This window comes from Protopterus annectens, chromosome 1.part0 (assembly GCF_019279795.1).
Source record: "Protopterus annectens isolate FY-2018-M chromosome 1.part0, PAN1.0, whole genome shotgun sequence".
NCBI classification, from domain to species: Eukaryota; Metazoa; Chordata; order Ceratodontiformes; family Protopteridae; genus Protopterus; species Protopterus annectens.
In genome coordinates this window covers 1,017,971,619-1,017,989,638 of record NC_056725.1, presented here as the reverse complement: position 1 = coordinate 1,017,989,638, position 18,020 = coordinate 1,017,971,619, and the positions used below count along the sequence as shown (strand labels likewise).

General features: G+C 42.5%; 1 protein-coding gene across 1 annotated transcript in view; it reads left to right on the top strand.

Moving 5' to 3' along the window:
- Window positions 1-18,020, top strand: part of NBAS (NBAS subunit of NRZ tethering complex) — a 3,380,746-nt gene that overhangs the window by 1,623,344 nt on the left and 1,739,382 nt on the right. Inside the window, exon 34 of the mRNA XM_044064792.1 lies at window positions 9,159-9,316. Coding sequence (XP_043920727.1) covers window positions 9,159-9,316 — 158 coding nt within the window. The remainder of the gene's footprint in view (window positions 1-9,158; window positions 9,317-18,020) is intronic.

Here is an 18,020-nt window from a genome sequence, read left to right as displayed (position 1 = left end):
GGTTGGGAGGAACTCTGTAATTGGGTGTAAAAGTTTTTTTTATCTTGTATGATAGCTATTTTAGTCAAGTTTCTTTTTTGTTTGTAATTGAGGTGGTCAAGTGAGTCTTTAGTTGTTCGCCATTTAGTCCAGGCTTTGTTCCTACTTATTATAAGTTGTTTAGTGTTACTTGTAAGCCATTGTGCTGTCCTGAATTTCATGCGATAGAGCATGGGGGCATGATGATCAAGAATGGTAAGGAAGGTATTGTTGAAGTGGTTAACTGCGTCGTCTAATGGCAAGGTTTGTAGAGGTGACCAGTTGACTAGGCTAAGTTCATGTTGAAACTGATGGGGGTCAAAGTGTTTTTTGCTGCGGGATAATCGGATAAGGGGTGGTTTCGCTAGGTGTGTTTTGTGCCTGATAATGTATGTTAGTGAGTGGTCACTAAGGTCATCTGGGAGGGTTCCTGTAGTGTATTTTTGTTGGGGGGTATTTGTTAGGATCCAGTCTAGTATGGTTTCTTTGTTATTGGTTTTATTTGTTCTAGTTGTTGAATTAATGGTTTGATGGAATCCATGGAGGTTAATATGGGTAGATGGATTCATTTGTTTGCATATGTTCATATCAATGTTGAAGTCAACTAATAGTATGGTTTCTTGAGGGAGAGTGTTTGCGACCCAGTTAAGTAGGCCTTCTAATAAAGGAGGATTGTTACCTGGGGGAAGATAAGCACAAATAATATTTATAGTTTTGTGTGGATTGAGGGAGAGTTTGGCTGAAATAATTTCACTATTAGTGTCATTTGGAGGGGTATAGATAGTTTTACATACTTCTAGTCCAGTTTTGTAGAGTATGGCTACTCCACCCCCTTTTTGTTTTGGACGGTCTTGTCTTAGGATGTTATAGCCGGGGGGGATAATTTCATTGTCTTTTATAGTGGGTTTAAGCCAGGTTTCGGTAAGGCAGAGAATGTCAAACTGTTGGAATTCTAGTAGGGCATGAAGAGCTGGGACTTTGTTGCAAATGCTTCGGATGTTAAGATGAGTTATAGAGAGAGATTTGGGAGATGGGGTGTGTGGTGTAGACTTAGATTTCATATGTTGGGAATTAAGGGGAAGTATGACAGATGTTCTTCATTCCACATTGCTGCAGTCCTAACTATTGGGTAGTCCGCTGTCCAGTCGGCCCGAATACCAAAGTATATGGCTGACGTCGGTCAGGGCGCATTAGACTGACGTCAGTACGTCAGGGTACTAATGCGCATGACCGACGTCATATCCTCAGTCTTTTTTGCCGCATGGTCCGATGCAGAAGCAATTTTGCGAGTGCAGGTTGGCGTTCTGAAAGTTTCTGAAGTCAGAGTTTCAGACCGAATCAAAGTTGGCTAAGTACCCGCTAGAATATTTTGGTTTTTCTTGCCTCAGTATTTAACCGGATGTCAGAAAAAGTGAATAACTGTATTTCTTGTGGGAAACAGATACCTCATAGGGATTACCATACTTTGTGTATACCTTGTTTAGGGCCTGAGCACGACGTTGTTGGATGCCGCTCTTGTGCTAGATTTAACAAACGCACTATTAAGAGAAGGTTAGACTGTGCCAGGTTAGTGTTTGGGAAGCGTTGTAATTATAAAATGCCGTCGGATGCTCCGGCGCCGGCTTCGCTAAAAACGCAAAGATAAAGCAGCAAAGCCTAGGGTGGAGGAACCGACAGTCCCAGACGTCGGTTCTTTGGAAGGCTCAGTGGAGCCGGAGGTTTTGCCAGGTGTCTCTTTGGAGTCTCAGGGAGAGACTTTACTGTTACAGGATGTATCCTCTCAGGAAGTAGGCCAGGCTGAGGGTCTTCTCAGGTGGCTGTTCTTCCCTCTCTTCCTAAGGTGGTTAGAGCCTCCCTTCAGTTTCCAAGGCTTCTTTGAGGGGCAGGCCAAGTTTAGCTTCTGTGGGGGTTTCTCCTAGTGCTTCAGGATCTTTGCCTAAGAAACATATGCTTAAAATGGCAGAGGATTTGATTACTATGATTAGGGTTCTATGCCCCTCCTGATAAGAGGCCTAGGGTGGAACCTGAGTTTGAGAGTTTTGAGCAATGCTCGAGGCTTGAGTCTTCGGCTGAAGACTTGCAGGAGTACCCTCCTTATTCTGATTCTGATGTGGATGATTCTACTCCTTCTGCTTCTCCTCCTGAGGATTTTTCATTTTCAGAGACTCTGCATTCCATGAGGGAGCATTTTAAATGGGAAGGTCAAGATTTCTCTGATTCCAGGAAAAGGCTTAGGGAATTCTTGTTTTTACCCCAGCATAGGCCTTTAGCTATACCTCCTGTTTTGAATGTGGTGGAAGATGTGTTTGCAGAGGCTTCCCTGAATCCTGATTCTTTGCCTCCTGCCCCAGTTAAACCGGATAGGTATTATAGGGTGCCTGAAGCTCATAAGTATCTTTTTAAGAGTCCTAGGGCAGACCCAGAAACTGTCTCTCAGGGGCCTAAAGGTGTGCAGGCCTCAGTTGTTAAAAATCCTGTCCCTCCTGATAAAGAGGCAAGGGCTTTGGACAGATGGGGAAAGAAAGTGTATACTTCTTCCACTTTAGCCATGAGGGCGTTGAATTGTCAGTTTCACATGTTAAAATATCAGAATTATCTTCTTTCACAGTTGAAATCTAAGGTGGATGCTCTGGCTGAAGGTATTGAGTGTAAAGAGTTGCAGGATTTAGTTCATGTGTCTGAACAGGTGGGTAAACATTCCTTGCAATGTGGTTTTGATGCTGTGCAGGCCTCCTCCAGGGTGGCTGCCACTGGTTCTGTTCTTCGTAGGCACGCCTGGCTGAGAGATCAGAATTTAGCTGAGCATGTTAAGACAAGGATTTTGGATGCTCCTTTACAGTCTGATGTGTTGTTTGGTTCGCCTGTGGAAGCAGTTTTGAAGAAAATGGAAGACAAGGCTAAGTCTATGCAAACTGTTAAAGATTTTTTGCAGGTGCAGCCTCCGAAGTTTAGTAGAAATTGGCCTACTAAGGGATGGACTTATCCTGCTTATGATTCCCAGTCTAGGGGTAGGTCTAGACGTGGTAGGGGCAGAGCTCAGGGTTCTTTTAGGCCTAGGACAGGGAGTTCCCCTGCTCAGACTTCTGGTGAAGGCAGGGGTCAGTCCTTTCGTAAGCAGACCCAATGACCTGCCTTTTCAGCTGCCAGTACGTTCTTGCCTGGCAGCACCTTTGGGAGGAAGGCTGTCTCTTTTCAAAGAAAATTGGGATTTAATTACCCAAGACAGATGGGTTCTGGATATTATTCACCACGGTTACAGGTTTTATTTCCATACCTTGCCTCCTTTCAAAGGCATGCCGGATATTCCTCCTCTTCAAAGAACAGAGGCTCACAAGCAAATTTCTCTGTTGCTCCAAATAGGGGCCATTCAGTCAGTTCCTGTGCCAGAAAGGGGCCTAGGATTTTATTCTCGCCTGTTCCTAGTACCAAAGAAGGGGAACACGTGGAGACCAATTCTGGATTTATCTATCCTCAACACTTATCTGGACATTCCCAAGTTCAAAATGTTGACGTTACAACAGCTTTTACCTCTGCTGGGCAAAGATCACTGGATGGTAACTTTAGATCTCAAGGAAGCTTACCTTCATGTGCCAATAAGACTAAGTTGCAGGAAGTATCTGCGTTTTTGAGCTGGAAATTCTCATTATCAGTTCTCTGCATTGCCCTTTGGCTTATCTACTGCGCCCAGAGTATTCACAAAGGTTCTGGCTCCAGTGATAGCTTACTTCAGGCTAAAAGGAATCCAAATCTATCCTTACTTGGACGACTGCCTGATTCTGGCTCAAGAAAAAGAAGATCTTCTGCAGCATCTGGAATATGTCATAGCAGTGCTAAGATGCCTAGGGTATTCTGTGAACGAAATAAAGTCCAGTCTAGTACCCTCTCAAGACATGTGCTTTCTGGGTGTGAGACTGAATACAGCAGCCCAGATGGCCTTTTAACCCCGGACAAACAAAAGAATCTTTCCAGTTACTTCCATCATCTATCTCTTCAGTCCGGGCTGACTGCAAGGACAGTCCTTCAAGCCTTAGGGTTCATGGCATCTTGTATTCTGGTGCTTCCCAATGCCAAACTGCATATGAGGAAGCTACAATGGTATCTCAAAAATCTGTGGACACAGCACTGCCAGGATTTGGACACTGTCATTCAAATAATACCTTGCATTCAAAAGGAATTTTTGTGGTGGGCTCAGGAATGTCACCTAAACAAGGGACTCTCTGTGACCCGGCCAGAGGCAAGTCAGATTCTAACGACAGATGCCTCAGATATTGCTTGGGAGCTCATCTAAATGGAAAGTGGATACAAGACAAGTGGCCTGCCAGACTACAGCATCTACATATCAACATGAAAGAGATGTTAGCAGTTCAGTTTGCATTCATTGCTTTCAAGGAGTTACTTCTTCCAGGGCAGGTGTTGATTCTAACAGACAACACAACTGTCATGTGGTACATCAACAAACAAGGGGAACACATTCTTACCCATTGTGCAGACAAGCAATGATTTTATGGGAGACTGCGCTCAGTCTGCAACTAACTCTTCAGGCAAGGTTTCTGCCGGGAGCACAGAACTCCTTAGCAGATGTATTAAGCAGACAAATCATGGATCCCCACGAGTGGAAACTGGATCTTCATGTATTTCAAAAATTGACAGTGTCATGGGGAACTCCAGACATAGATCTGTTCGCTTCTCCACTAAACCACCAGCTGCCAAAGTTTTGCACGAAGGGATTTCATCACACAGCTTGGAAAGTGGATGCTCTTTCTTTCAGTTGGAAAAATCTTCATGTGTATGCCTTTCCACCTCTGCCTCTTCTTCCAAAGGTGCTTCTAAAGGTCAGACAAGACAAGCCAAGGATGATTTTAATAGCTCCAGATTGGCCTCGACAGCACTGGTACCCATTACTGAGGAGTCTGGTAAGGAAGCCTCCATGGCCTTTACCCTTGATTCCACACCTATTATCTCAGAGGGATGGTCATCTGCTCAATGTCAAGCTTCAAACTCTTCATCTAACAGCCTGGCATATTCTGTTTTGAAAGACAGCAGGTCTCAACTTCCTCAACAAGTTTTAAATGTGATTATGGAAGCCAGAAGACCTAGTACAAGGAAAGTGTACGCAGAAAAATGGAAGAGATTTTTATTTTGGACTGCAGCAAAGAATTTGGAGATTTCGGAGCCTAATTTGAGTGTGGCTCTTCAATATCTTACTGAGTTATTGGACAAAGGTTTGTCTTTCTCTTCCATTAAGATTCATGCTGCAGCAATTTCAGCTCACTATGATTGTGACCCACCATTGTTTTCACATCCTTTGTTCAAGCAATTTCTTAGAGGGGCAAAGAATATAAGACCCCCACGTAGAGCTCCTACTCCTGCTTGGGATCTCAATTTTGTGTTGGAGAAACTTACTCTACAGCCTTTTGAGCCTGCGGCTACTGCTGAATTGGAATACTTGTCATGGAAGACTGCTTTTTTGTTGGCCATTACTTCTGCAAGAAGGGTTTCTGAGTTACAGGCCCTTATGGCAGTGGAGCCTTTTTTGATTTTTCATAAGGATAGGGTATCTTTACGTACTAATCCTTCCTTTATGCCTAAGGTGGTTTCTAGTGTGGCTTTAAACCAAACTATTCATTTGCCTACCTTTTATGCAGATCCCCAAAATAAAGGGGAAAAGATTTTGCACACTTTAGATGTACACAGGCTATTGCGTTATTATTTGAGCAGGACTAAGGATTTTAGGCAGTCTCAGCAGTTGTTTGTTTCTTTTGCTTTGAGTTCAAAGGGCAAGCCTGTGTCGAAACAAACTATTTCTAGGTGGATTGGAAGTTGCATTACATTTTGTTATTCCCATCATGGCAAGGAGATTCCAGCTGGGATTAGGCCTCATTCCACTAGGGCTACTGCCACTTCCACAGCATTTCTAAGGGGGGTGGCAACTAAGGATATTTTGGAGGCAGCTACTTGGAGTTCAGTGCATACTTTCTCTAAGCATTATCACCTTCCTCTCTACTCTAAGTCTAGGGCTGGTTTTGCCACAGCTATTTTGCAAGGCATGTTGTCAGTTCCTGCGTCCTTATGATTTGCCAGCCTCCCTTACCTCTGCTTTGGGATTCTACCCAATAGTTAGGACTGCAGCAATGTGGAATGAAGAACATAGTACAGTTTTGTACCTACCATAAATGTAGATGTTCGAGGATCCACATTGCTGCAGTCCAATTTACCCTCCTTCCTTCCTTCCCCTCTGTGTTTAGGGGTGGTTGTGTAGGTGAGGTTATATTCTGCTAATTGTGTATATATTGTATATATATTTTTTGGTGCAGGTATTTTGGGAGTTTTTGGTTTTTGGCCTTATCTTTTCAGGGTCTTCTGACATCTGGGGCAAGAAAAGACTGAGGATATGACGTCGGTCATGCGCATTAGTACCCTGACGTACTGACGTCAGTCTAATGCGCCCTGACCGACGTCAGCCATATACTTTGGTATTCGGACCGACTGGACAGCGGACTACCCAATAGTTAGGACTGCAGCAATGTGGATCCTCAAACATCTACATTTATGGTAGGTACAAAACTGTACTTTTCAGGGCCTGGATTAGGGTGTATGTCCCCATCTTGTAATGACAAACTTTGTTTGAGTGAGGGCTTATAGTAGTAGATGTGTTTTGAGAGTGTGAGAATAGGGTATTTAATATGTGAGAGACGATGGTATTTTGGTTCAAGATATGAGTTGTTATATATGGGACAGAGATAGGTAGTGAGTATAGTTGGGGGGGTAGTTAGGGTGTGTTTATTTGGGATGCTAACAGTAGAGCTTAGAGGTAGCTCATAGTAGGATATGATATAGGTAGTGGAGAGAGAAGTTAATACAGTTAGTAGAAGGAGTGGGAGGTGTGTGTGGGACATGTTGAGTTGAGTAAGAGATTGTATTATTGTAAGGTATGTAGTCAGAGAGGTTGTGTGTGGGTGAGGGTGGAGAGTGTTGATGAGTGGGTGGAGACAGGAAGAGGCTGAGATTGGTGAAGAATATGGAGGGTGTGGTTATATGGGGATAAATGTAGAGGTTGCAGGGGCGGGTGGGATTTGGGGGCAGGGAGGGGAGTGGAGTGAGCCCGCAGGGTGAACGGAGCGGGAAGAGCCAAAGGAGTGGAAAAGTGCTGAGAGAAAACAATCAGCCAGGTAGAAGAAGCAGGTCCGTGAGACAGTGATAGTGTGACTAGTAAGAAGAAAGTGAGTGTGTTAAAAGCAGATGTACTTTAGACAGATCACTAAGGGAAGTAGTTAGGCCAAGGGAAGGAAAATGTGTGAAATGGTGTAGAGCTCGAAGTAGAAGGCAGGAAAACCAGTGAGCTTATCAGAGGTAGAGAGAGAGAGAGGAAGTATAATAACAAGGGTGCTATGTAGTAGGCAAAAGTTAGAAGCAGGTTTGAGGAGGGAGGTAATGGGAGCAGAGCTGTAATTAAGGGAGGAGAGATAGTGAAGGAAATAAGGGTGCAAAGGCAACGTTGGAAAGAGGGACTAGTTTGGAAGATAATGGGGACTGGTGCTGGATGCTGGTAGTCCTGGGCGGGTTGGTAGGCTGGGCACACAGTTACAGAGTATGGGGTAATATCTAGGCTTTACATACTTAGGCAGTCTTTCCTTTAGGTATAGGACGATAGACAATCTTAATGTCTGGATGTAGATAGAGAACACAGTTCTGGACACAGTTTGACTCTGCCAGTAGGGCCAGGAGTCCTATATTAGATGTAGGTTGGCCCCGCTAAAAGAGGGAAAGTTTTCTGGAAGGGAGAGAGAGATGTAGATGGGAGAACAAGAAGTTATTCAATCGTCAACAAAATAATGAATTAGAATAGTTAGCTAAGCACTTTTTAAAAAATGTCCTTGTGCAGTACAAAAACACATTATTAACATATTCCTATGTAGATGTGGCTAGTGTAGTTAACTAAGCATTTATTAAAAAATAAACATGCCTTTTAGCAGAAATAACACACGTTTAACACATTCCTGTGTAGCTGTGGTAGACAGTTAGGAGCGCTATGCTCTAAGCTGGCGTTTAGTTATTTAACGCTAAACTCTGCTAACAAGCAATTTAAGAAAGCAATCTAACTCACTTTAAACACTATAGTAGTCCTCTATACAGATATACAACAATGTAAATAACTCAGGACTAAGACGGCTTAAAAGCGCTAAGCTAAAATCACTCACTTTAAACACTATAGTAGTCCGCTATACAGTTTTACAACAATGTAAATTACTCAGGGCTATGACGACTTGAAAGCGCTAGGCTAAAAACATTACACAAGCATATGCGTGAATGCAGATAGCGCTATGAACATTCAGCTATTTTTACAGAGCCATATAGTGAGAGCTAATATGTAACAGCATCAAAATATCTTGCGCATAGCAATGTTTGTGAAGAGAACCTATTTAAAATAGAGCAAGCACATTCCAACAAGTAACTATATCAGAGCTAACAGTGCAGTGTCGTTGTTGAGGAGAGGAGGCTGGGAAGCAGAAACTCCGTCTCAGTGTGACGCCATTAGCAGAGTCGCGTTGAGTAACAAAAACAGCAAACTATAAACCAAGCATTGATTATTCACTAAACATGGCGAGAGCAGAATAAAGTAAAACACCTCTGCGTATAGTTCACCCAGTCATATGTTTCATTGTGACGCTGTTTACAGAGTCGCTTCCACTGAAAATAGTAGCTTACTACAAACCAGTCAGTAGATCATTTTTAAGCAATTGTAAAACAGAAGTATGTTTCAGTGTGACATTGTGTTTCAGTGTAAATCTTACTCTAATTCATTTGAAAAGTTAATAGAACAACATGTTTTGTATCAACATGCATTTTCTAAACAAGAAGTGTGAAACTCTCAAAACTTTTATCAGGGGTAGGGTAAAACAGTGAATTCTGAACAGTTGAGAGTCTTGCTTTGAAGTATCATCACAATTTATTTGCAAATCACCTCTGCTATTTTATATCCTTTAATTTTACACCATGTATCAGAATAGTAGATGTGTTTTGTTACTACTGATATATGTCGATTTGTGTCATACTGAAAGCCCTGTTTCTATGGAAAAGTTCTGATTTTCTGGCAAATTACAGTAAATATTGATGGAATTAGACTTTCTTTTCCTCTGCAGGTTATAGTGATTGCTGGCAGGTGTGCAGCCAGCTGGGAGAATCAGAGGGTTACCAAGATCTTGGAACTCGGCAAGAACTCATGGCTTTTGCACTCACTCACTGTCCGCCAAATGTCATTCAGTCTCTTCTGGCATCAAGCAGCTGTCTGCAAACCCAGGTGGGTTTACTAATGAACACGTGCAGAAGAAATAGCTATACAAAGTTATACTTGTAGATGATGGATGTATGACTTTGATGAATAGTCTTGCATGTTATAGTTAATATTTGCTTTTCTGTCTGCTCTTGCATGCTACAGCTATTAATCTGTACTTAATCTGCTTTTTATCTTGGTCATGATTTCATTGTGTTAAGACATACTGAGCCTTTTAAAGTTATAGAAGCAATTGGTACACATAATTCACATGCAGGTTACTATGTATTCATAATTCTCTTTCTTGAACTGTAATCACTGCCAGGTACAGCTTCTGAATGTCACTTTCTGTGGTTTCCTGTTAGGCTTTTGTAAACGATACAAAAAATAAATAGCAGTAGCTACAAGGCTTTATTTGATGGCACAGCACAGTCCTCAGTAGAAAGGGATTATGTAAGACCCCCATTGCTGAAGAGAAAAAAAAACAGTAACAGCTGCTGTAATAATAATAGTAATAACTCTCTTTACAAACATTTTAACAAGTATTCCCACTTTGCTTTCGAGGTCTTTTTCCAAATATATCAAAGCATTCAATGCCTTTATTACACACTGTTCTTAATGACGTTACTAGACAGAAAAACATCTGATGTATAACAAAAGTTTGTCACTTAAAGAAAGTAAACCAAACAGCGAAAGCAGCTACTGCTGATCGTAAACCAAGTAAAATCAAAAAAACAAAGTGATCAGGACAGCCAAATGGTTTTGAGTATGAGTTTTATTGAAAGCCATTTAAAATATTAGGGCTTTTGTCTAACATATTGTAGACATCTTCAGAAAGAAATAGAAAGACCGCACTAAAATCTGAACCCCTGTGACTAGCAGTTGCTCTAGAACCTGCTGGAAAGCACTAGGAAGCCATAAACTGATACAAGCACTCAACTCTCCTTGTTAATAAGGAGAAATTAATCGTAGGCACTAAACAGCCTACAATTGCAAAGTACCTTGCAAAGGTAAGGGAAAGCAGCTCTTGTACTTTACAAAAAAAGCACCTAAACAGGCATGTCCAGTGGTCAGCTTCCGGTGATTTCTTCTGTCCACCTGGTGAATCTGGGCATACTGGGGCAGTGCAGCAACTGCCTCATGTACACAGACAACCCTTTACTCCTACCACCCAACATTACAACCTGTGAGAGATGCACTTACATAGCCAAACTGGAAGCAAAGCTCTCTCCAACCAAGATTGTGCTAAACAGTCAAGAGGAGAAGGTTAACACCTGCACTACACCTCAAGCAACACACAGCCCTTCAAAACCCACACCATCAACACCCACACATAGCCAACACTAAACCCACATATGCAGAGGCCCTTAACATTAACCTGCCCAAGCAACAAGCACCTCCGAAACTGAAATGTAAACAAACAGCAGTCACAACCAAAGTGACACACAGCTCACAACACCAGTGTGCCAACCAACAACAGCCCCTAAGGCAAGACAACATACCCAACACTCTGTAGTCAGGCACACTGATGTCCCACTGACCAGGCTGAGCAAGGAGAAAATTACAGTTAGCTGCCTGTCTGGTGCCAGGATCTGCCACGTAATGCATGCACTCAAGTCACTCCACAACAAGTACAGATATGACTCTGTCATTGTCCATGTTGGAGTGAATTGACTTGAGGCGTACCTCCCTGGACTACATGAAAAGAGACATGGAAGAGCTCTCGGATCATGTGGCCCAGGCAGATATGACCCTAGCTCAGAGTAGCATCCTGCCTTCGCCCAGAATGATACCACAGTATAAGGACAAAATGATTGACTTCAACAATTAGCTAAGCTTCTGGTGTTATTCAAAGGGGATCCAGTATCTGTCTGCCTGGGATGACATGATCGACAAACCACGATGCTTTGCCAGAGATGGTCTGCACTTGTCACCCCCTGGGATTCAGGTTATTGGCTAAAGCTTTTGCCACCCCTATAGTGCCTTTTTTAGGCAAGGTTCAAAGGACAAAACCAACACCATAACAGATACAAGCATGCAAAATCTGAAGGTAATGCAACTCGGTGCTAGAAGTCTAAACCTCAAAATGCACTCTCTTGAGGCACTCCTAAAATAGAGAACATCCATATCTTTGCAGTAACTGAGACCTGGTACAAGACTCTAGAGAGCCCCCCTGCAATACCAGGCTACAACTCTTACCACACTTGTCTGCCACCAAACCAAGACCGAAACACTAGAGGTGGAGGAGTGTCCATATTCAGCAAGGATATTCACACCTCCAGGCTAGTTGCCCAATACAGTGCATTTGAAATTCTCTAGGTGCAACTAACACAGGTAAGACTGCAATCCAAATTGTAGCTTGCTACAGATCCCCCGCCATGCCACAAGATTCTCACTGCACCTTTCTAAACATACTGGAAAATGTTAAGATACAACCAAACACCCTAATACTGGGTGATTTCAACTACCCTGCCATTAACTGGGAAAACTACTCGGGTACCAACACCTTTTCCCAGCGGTTCTTGGAATTCATAAATTCCAGCCCCCTGGATCAACTAATCCATTGTCCCACCAGGGGCTCCAATATCCTAGACCTGGTCTTTGCCAACATGGGAGATAGATGCTCCACACCAGTGGTCAAACCCTCATTGGTCAAGTCTGACCATAAGCAAATCATCCTTGACATCCACATCCCACCCCCAGCCCCCCTGTAAGGAAACCTCTGTAAAAAAACTTCTCCAAAGCCAACTTCATGCTACTTAAGTCAGAAGTGACAAACTTCATGGCACCCATGTAGACAGGAGCTGAAAGTTCGACTACTGAATCCTACACTAAGGCACTGTACAAGCACATCCACTCATGCCATCCCAAATAGAAACAAGACGCTCTCCTCCAAAAAAAGGAAGCCAATCTGGTGGTCCCCTGCTATAAATAAACTTTACAACAGAAGGAAGAAACTGTTGCAGAAAAGAGGAAAATCCCAGGATGTGAAAAACTCCCTTACCAGCCTCAGTAAGAAGCTGAGATCCCTCATAAAATTCTCCAAAGCTAGTTACGAAAATAAAATTGCCAAAGATTCCGACAACCACAAGACATTGTATTGTTATGTCAAGAATCTAAATGGCAGTGCTCAGATCTGCTCTGAGCTACAACAGAATGGCATTAAATATACTGATAGATCGATTTAGTGCCAACTTCACCCCCCTCTCACCCTCTAAAGGGCCATTCTCAATACCAAAATATTGCCAAATTCCGGTAATCACGGCCACACAAGTAGAAACCGCACTCTCCAAAACTAAGAATACAGCATCCATGGGACCAGATGACATCCTGGGCTGTGTACTACATGAACTACAAAATGAACTGGGACCTCACCTACGTGTCATATTTAATCATAGCCTCACCTCAGGCTTCATGCCCACTGAGTGGCGCACAGCTACAGTTATCCCACTCCACAAGGGGGATCCACCTTCCCACCTTCCCATCAGTCTGACGAGCCTGATCTGCAAGGGCATGGAACACATTATCATAGAACTAACAAAGTCATTGGAAACCGTCAAACACTGGACCCCACCCAGTTTGGGTTTGTGAAGGGCCGATCTTGTTTCCTGAACCTGATTGACTTCTTCGAATCAGTCTCCAGAGCTGTGAACAAGGGTAAGGAGGTCCACACAGCCTATCTGGACCTCGTCAAGGCCTTCAACACCATCCCCTACTCCGGAATCATCGATAAACTTACTAAGCTGGGCATAAATCCCTATGTCACTTGATGGGTTGCCAACTGGCTTACTGACAGAACCCAGACTGTAAAAGTAGCCGACTCCAAATCCAGCTCCAGCAAGTGACAAATGGAGTACCTCAGGGTTCAGTCCTGGGGCTGCTCTTGTTTGGCATCTACTTCTCTGAAGTACAGGCTACCACTAAGGGACTCTGGCTAACAAAGTTCGCAGATGACTGCAAACTGGGAGCCATTATTGTATCCCCAAATGATGTGGATAATTTTACAAAAGGGCCTTTCAGAAACAGATGCTTAGTGCCAGAGCCATGGGCTCAAGCTTAATGCCAAGAAATGTATAGTTATCCCCTTTGGGAAAAAAACATGTACCCATGAATTACCACATAGGTGGCAGTACACTAAACACTGAAAGTGTGATGAGAGCTTTAGGGACACAGGTGGACAGTGGTCTCACCTTCGATAACCACATCGCCACAAGAGTCAGGAAATCCTTCTATGTGGCACACCTCATCACTAACGGCTTTTCATCCAGAAAAAAGGAGGTCATTGTCCCATCATACTCATCCCTCATTAGACCGATTATAAAGTACAACGCCCCGTTTGGTGTGTATCTCACAAGACATCTGCAACAGCTGGAAAGGCTGCAGAAATACCTCACTAAAAAAATCAGAGGCCTAAAGCAGATGCCCTATGCTGACAGTCTAAAAAAAACTCCAGCTATACTCTGTCGCATATCGTCTACTCAGAGACGATCTCTGCTTAACATACAAGGCCATGTCAAACCCTGAGCTGTTGGACATGCTCCACATAAAGAAATCCCAATCCTTAAGAGCCTCTCGCTCCAGGGATCTAAACCTTGTCATCACAATGCTGGAGGGATAGGTTCCTGACCCAGAGACTCCCCATACTTCGGAATAAACTGCCCATACGTGTCAAGCAGAATGCCTCCTTGGCCCTCTTCAAAAGGACCCCTGACGATTGGATGGGAGATAGGAATTTCACCCTGGGGATCATGTCAGTCGCCCTGCTAGACAGGGGTCCAGGGAAGTAAATATTGTGGGAAGAAATATCTGGGGAATTGTTTGGCTGGGCTTGTATAGGCCCTACGGCCGATAGCCTAGTACCAACCTATGAACCTGTAAGAAGGCAGTCACATCATAAGAACGCTCTAAAACAGACGTTTTTTGTATCAAACAGGACATATGTAGCAGTGTATCAAAAAAGACCACCAAAATTCTTAAAGTGACCTGTACAATTTAAGAATAACCTCTGCTGTTTAAAAAACAATAGTAAAGCTTTGCAACACTGAAAACCACTGTAAACAAGTCAAACAGGAAAATATTAAAAGATCCATTTTGAAAGTAAAAATAGCATTCAGCCACTGAATACTGTAAATAACTAGGGTGCAGAAAAAGTAACTTTAAAATACGCAGTCAAAACTCAAAATTTAGAAGCCTTATATTTCAGTTTACTTGTAGTAGATATTGCTTCATTTAATCTTGGTACATGCATGGCATCCAAACATAACTGCCAACATAATTCTTTATGCAATAATACATTCTGCCAGTCCCCTTTATTGTTTTCATCTGTAATCCTTTCAAGAGTGGAAAATCTAAATATAGAAAAATGCTCGCAGCTTATTGAATGTCTTGCTAGGGCACTTTTGTTGTCTGTTTTTTTTAATGCTATACAAATGCTGATAAATACGTTTATTAAGTGAATTGTTGGTCTTGCCTATATAAAAGGCTGTGCAAGATAAACAACTTTAGATGTATAGCAAAAATATCTGCCCCTTGCAAGCCATCTTCTAACAGTGTCCTACTGTAGTTATTTTCTGTATACATAACATTGTTTGCACCGGCCACATTTCATTGTCTCAAAACGTCCAGTACATGATTTTTTATCTGGTCTCTCTAGAATCCTCTTGAAGTTTTCACCATTCTTGTAGGTGCAAGAAGGCATAGCATTGAAGTGACCTTTAAAGTCACTTACATTCTGTACTAGTGGCCAGTTTTTTTAATATAATATTCCTGATATCTGTTGCATCCAAGGAGTAATGAATGATGAAATTCTGATTACTTATATTCCTTTGTTCACCTCTGTTAGTTTCATCGGTACATAAACCTTGGTGTATAATTGGAGCATACTTCTTGGTTCTCTCTGCCTAGACTTCTTCTTTGATCTTCTCAACCAACTCCACAGGATATCCACAATTGAAAAACATGTTTTTTAATAACTCAAGCTGTCTGGAGCACTCGTCATTGTTTGATGTTAACCTAGAAATTCACTCAGATGGACTTTTTAGGACACCTTTCTTTTGGTGAAAATAATGGCAACTCCTGAAATGCAGAAATGAATTACAGTGTGTGGTTTTACGATATGCAGATGTATCTAGTGTGCCATCACTATTCTTCACAAGTTCAACATGTGCTCTTCAATGTGAGATGAAAATCTGTTGATTTCTCCAGTTCTGTTATGAACACCTCCAGTTGGTGTAAAGTACCTGATCAGATAAAAAGATGTCATGCAAAAAGCAGCAGTAGCTCTTACAGTGCTGAAAATAGTCCAAATTAAATACCACGTCCCTTTTCCATTTTAAGAAAAGCACGTCAGCAAAGGTTGGGGTGCAAGCTGCACCCATTGCCACCCTGGAGATCTGTTTAAAATATTCTGTGTCAGAAAACAGGAAATTATTGGTCAGGACTGGTTCTATAAAATCGGAGATGAGTTTTAGCATGTTGTAAGTAAATAAATGGGAATCCAAAATAATGTCACTAAACCATGATAACCCAATATCGTGCAGAATCACTGTGAATACATTTTTGACATCCAAGGTGACCAATAGGTTATTTTCTTCACTGTGTGAATTTCTTAATTTATCAACAAAATTCCATGAGTCCCTCAAGAGATGTAGAAAGTCAGGAAGGAATCCTCTCACTCCTGCTAAAAGCAAAGAAAACTCTGAACAGCAATCAAAACATAGACTGCAGCCCCAGATTTAACTCCAGGAACCTTGTTGTTGCCACTTTATAGTGTAGGTGCCTGCTTTTGTGACTACTGTTATGCCTTGTTAAAATCTGTTGCAGTCAGCTAGAGTGCGTACCCCAGGAGCTACAGCTGCAAACCTTCTTCCTCTTAGCCTACCCCCACCCTTTTCATCTGTTTCACTGTTGATACATTTTGCTTAATTTATTTGTTTTATGTTAAGGTATTTAACCCCTCTCAATAGAGTCATAGCCTTCAGTCCCCCCCCCCAATACTTATTCTTCACTAATTACGTACTACCTGCTTGTCTCTCACTTTTCAGCCAGCATAGGGCTCCCCTGAGTTACCTGCTCACTCAGATTACCTTACTGATTGTTTTTCTTTTTTTTCCTTCCTCTTGTGCTTTCTCCTTGCAGGGTCAACCTGCTCCATTCGCCCTCAGTATGCGAGGGCTCACTCCGCTCCCCTACTCCACCCCCAATTCCCAACCACCCCTACTATTATTTCCTTTATACTTCTCTCCTCTCCACTTCTGGCCCTCCCTCTCCCATGTAGCGTAATCCCCTCCTACCTACCTACCATACTTCATTTCATATATCCTACTCTATTCTCCTAATCTCCTCCTCTCAAATCTGCCTTAGTCCCCTTCTGTAGCAATCACCTATCTCTCTTTAAACCTCCTATACCTTACTGCTCTTACCAGCATTCACCCAACTCTTCTCTACTATGTCACCTCACCACCTACTTATCCCCTCTCTCCTCCTACTAGCACTGTCTAGTTCATGCCATATACCTCTGCATTACATAGCATCAATATCATCTCTCTCAGACAGACATCACCATTATAGGTACCTTCACACAATTCTAATCTCTCCTCACCTATTTCCTATCTCTCCTACCACTTACTTTTCAATTAAGACATATCCTAATGTTTCACTTTCCACATTTACAAAACCCATAACTCCATATACACTTGGCCTACTCTCTTTACTGACTGATTTCACTGATGCACTACTCTTGGATGGCGACATCCACCCCAACCCTGGGCCACCCATCACCACCTCTTACAAGCAAACGCCGACCACCTCAACCCCTTCGACAACACCCCATATCCACAGTCCATCTCCTAAATCCCTAACTATTTTCTCTCTAAATATTCAAAGCATTGTTAACAAAACTACAGACTTGCACTCATGGATTGACCTCAACTCCCCCCACATCTTAACCTTCTCAAAAATCTGGTTAAAACCTCACATCTCTAACTCAGAAATCCTTCCCCCAGGCTATAATATCTTCCAAGCAGGCAGAGCAAATAAAAGAGATGAAGCTGTTGCTATCCTCTACTCCAACCAACTTACTCTCTCTCCACTCTCACTTTCCATACCTAGCTTTGCTCCTGCTGAAATAGTGATAGTAAACTGTCACCTTAACCCCTATAAAAATTTGCCATTGTATCCATCTACATCCTCCCAGGGTACAACATCCCTGTCCTTGAAAACTTACTCTCTTGGCTCACCCTAAACTTTCCTTACGAAACCATTATACTTGGTGACACAAGAATAGATTGGACCACTCTTTCTTCCTCATCTCCTTCTCATAGTCTCACTGTGTATGGCTTCCACCAACTAATATCGTCCCCTACCAGTCACAACAGAAGCTCTACTTCAGGCTGTATAATAGACTGGATCCTTACTGTTGACCCTTGTCTGTGCCATAACCTCGGCATTCTCCCTAACTATCTAAGTGACCATTCCCCTTTTTATATCCATAGATATTCCCAACACCCTCCCAAAAAACACCTTTACGGAGAATGTCGTGATCTGACTCACTTCAATCCAGACAATTTCATCTCCACTTTGTCCAACATAAACTGGCCCTTCCTTGAAAACCTCCCCTTAATGATGATGTATCCTCTTTCAGTACTCTATTTGTAGATGTACTAAATTCCATGGCACCTTCCAGGAAAATCAGGTTAAAATCAAAATGTGCTCCCTGGTTAACTAAGCAATC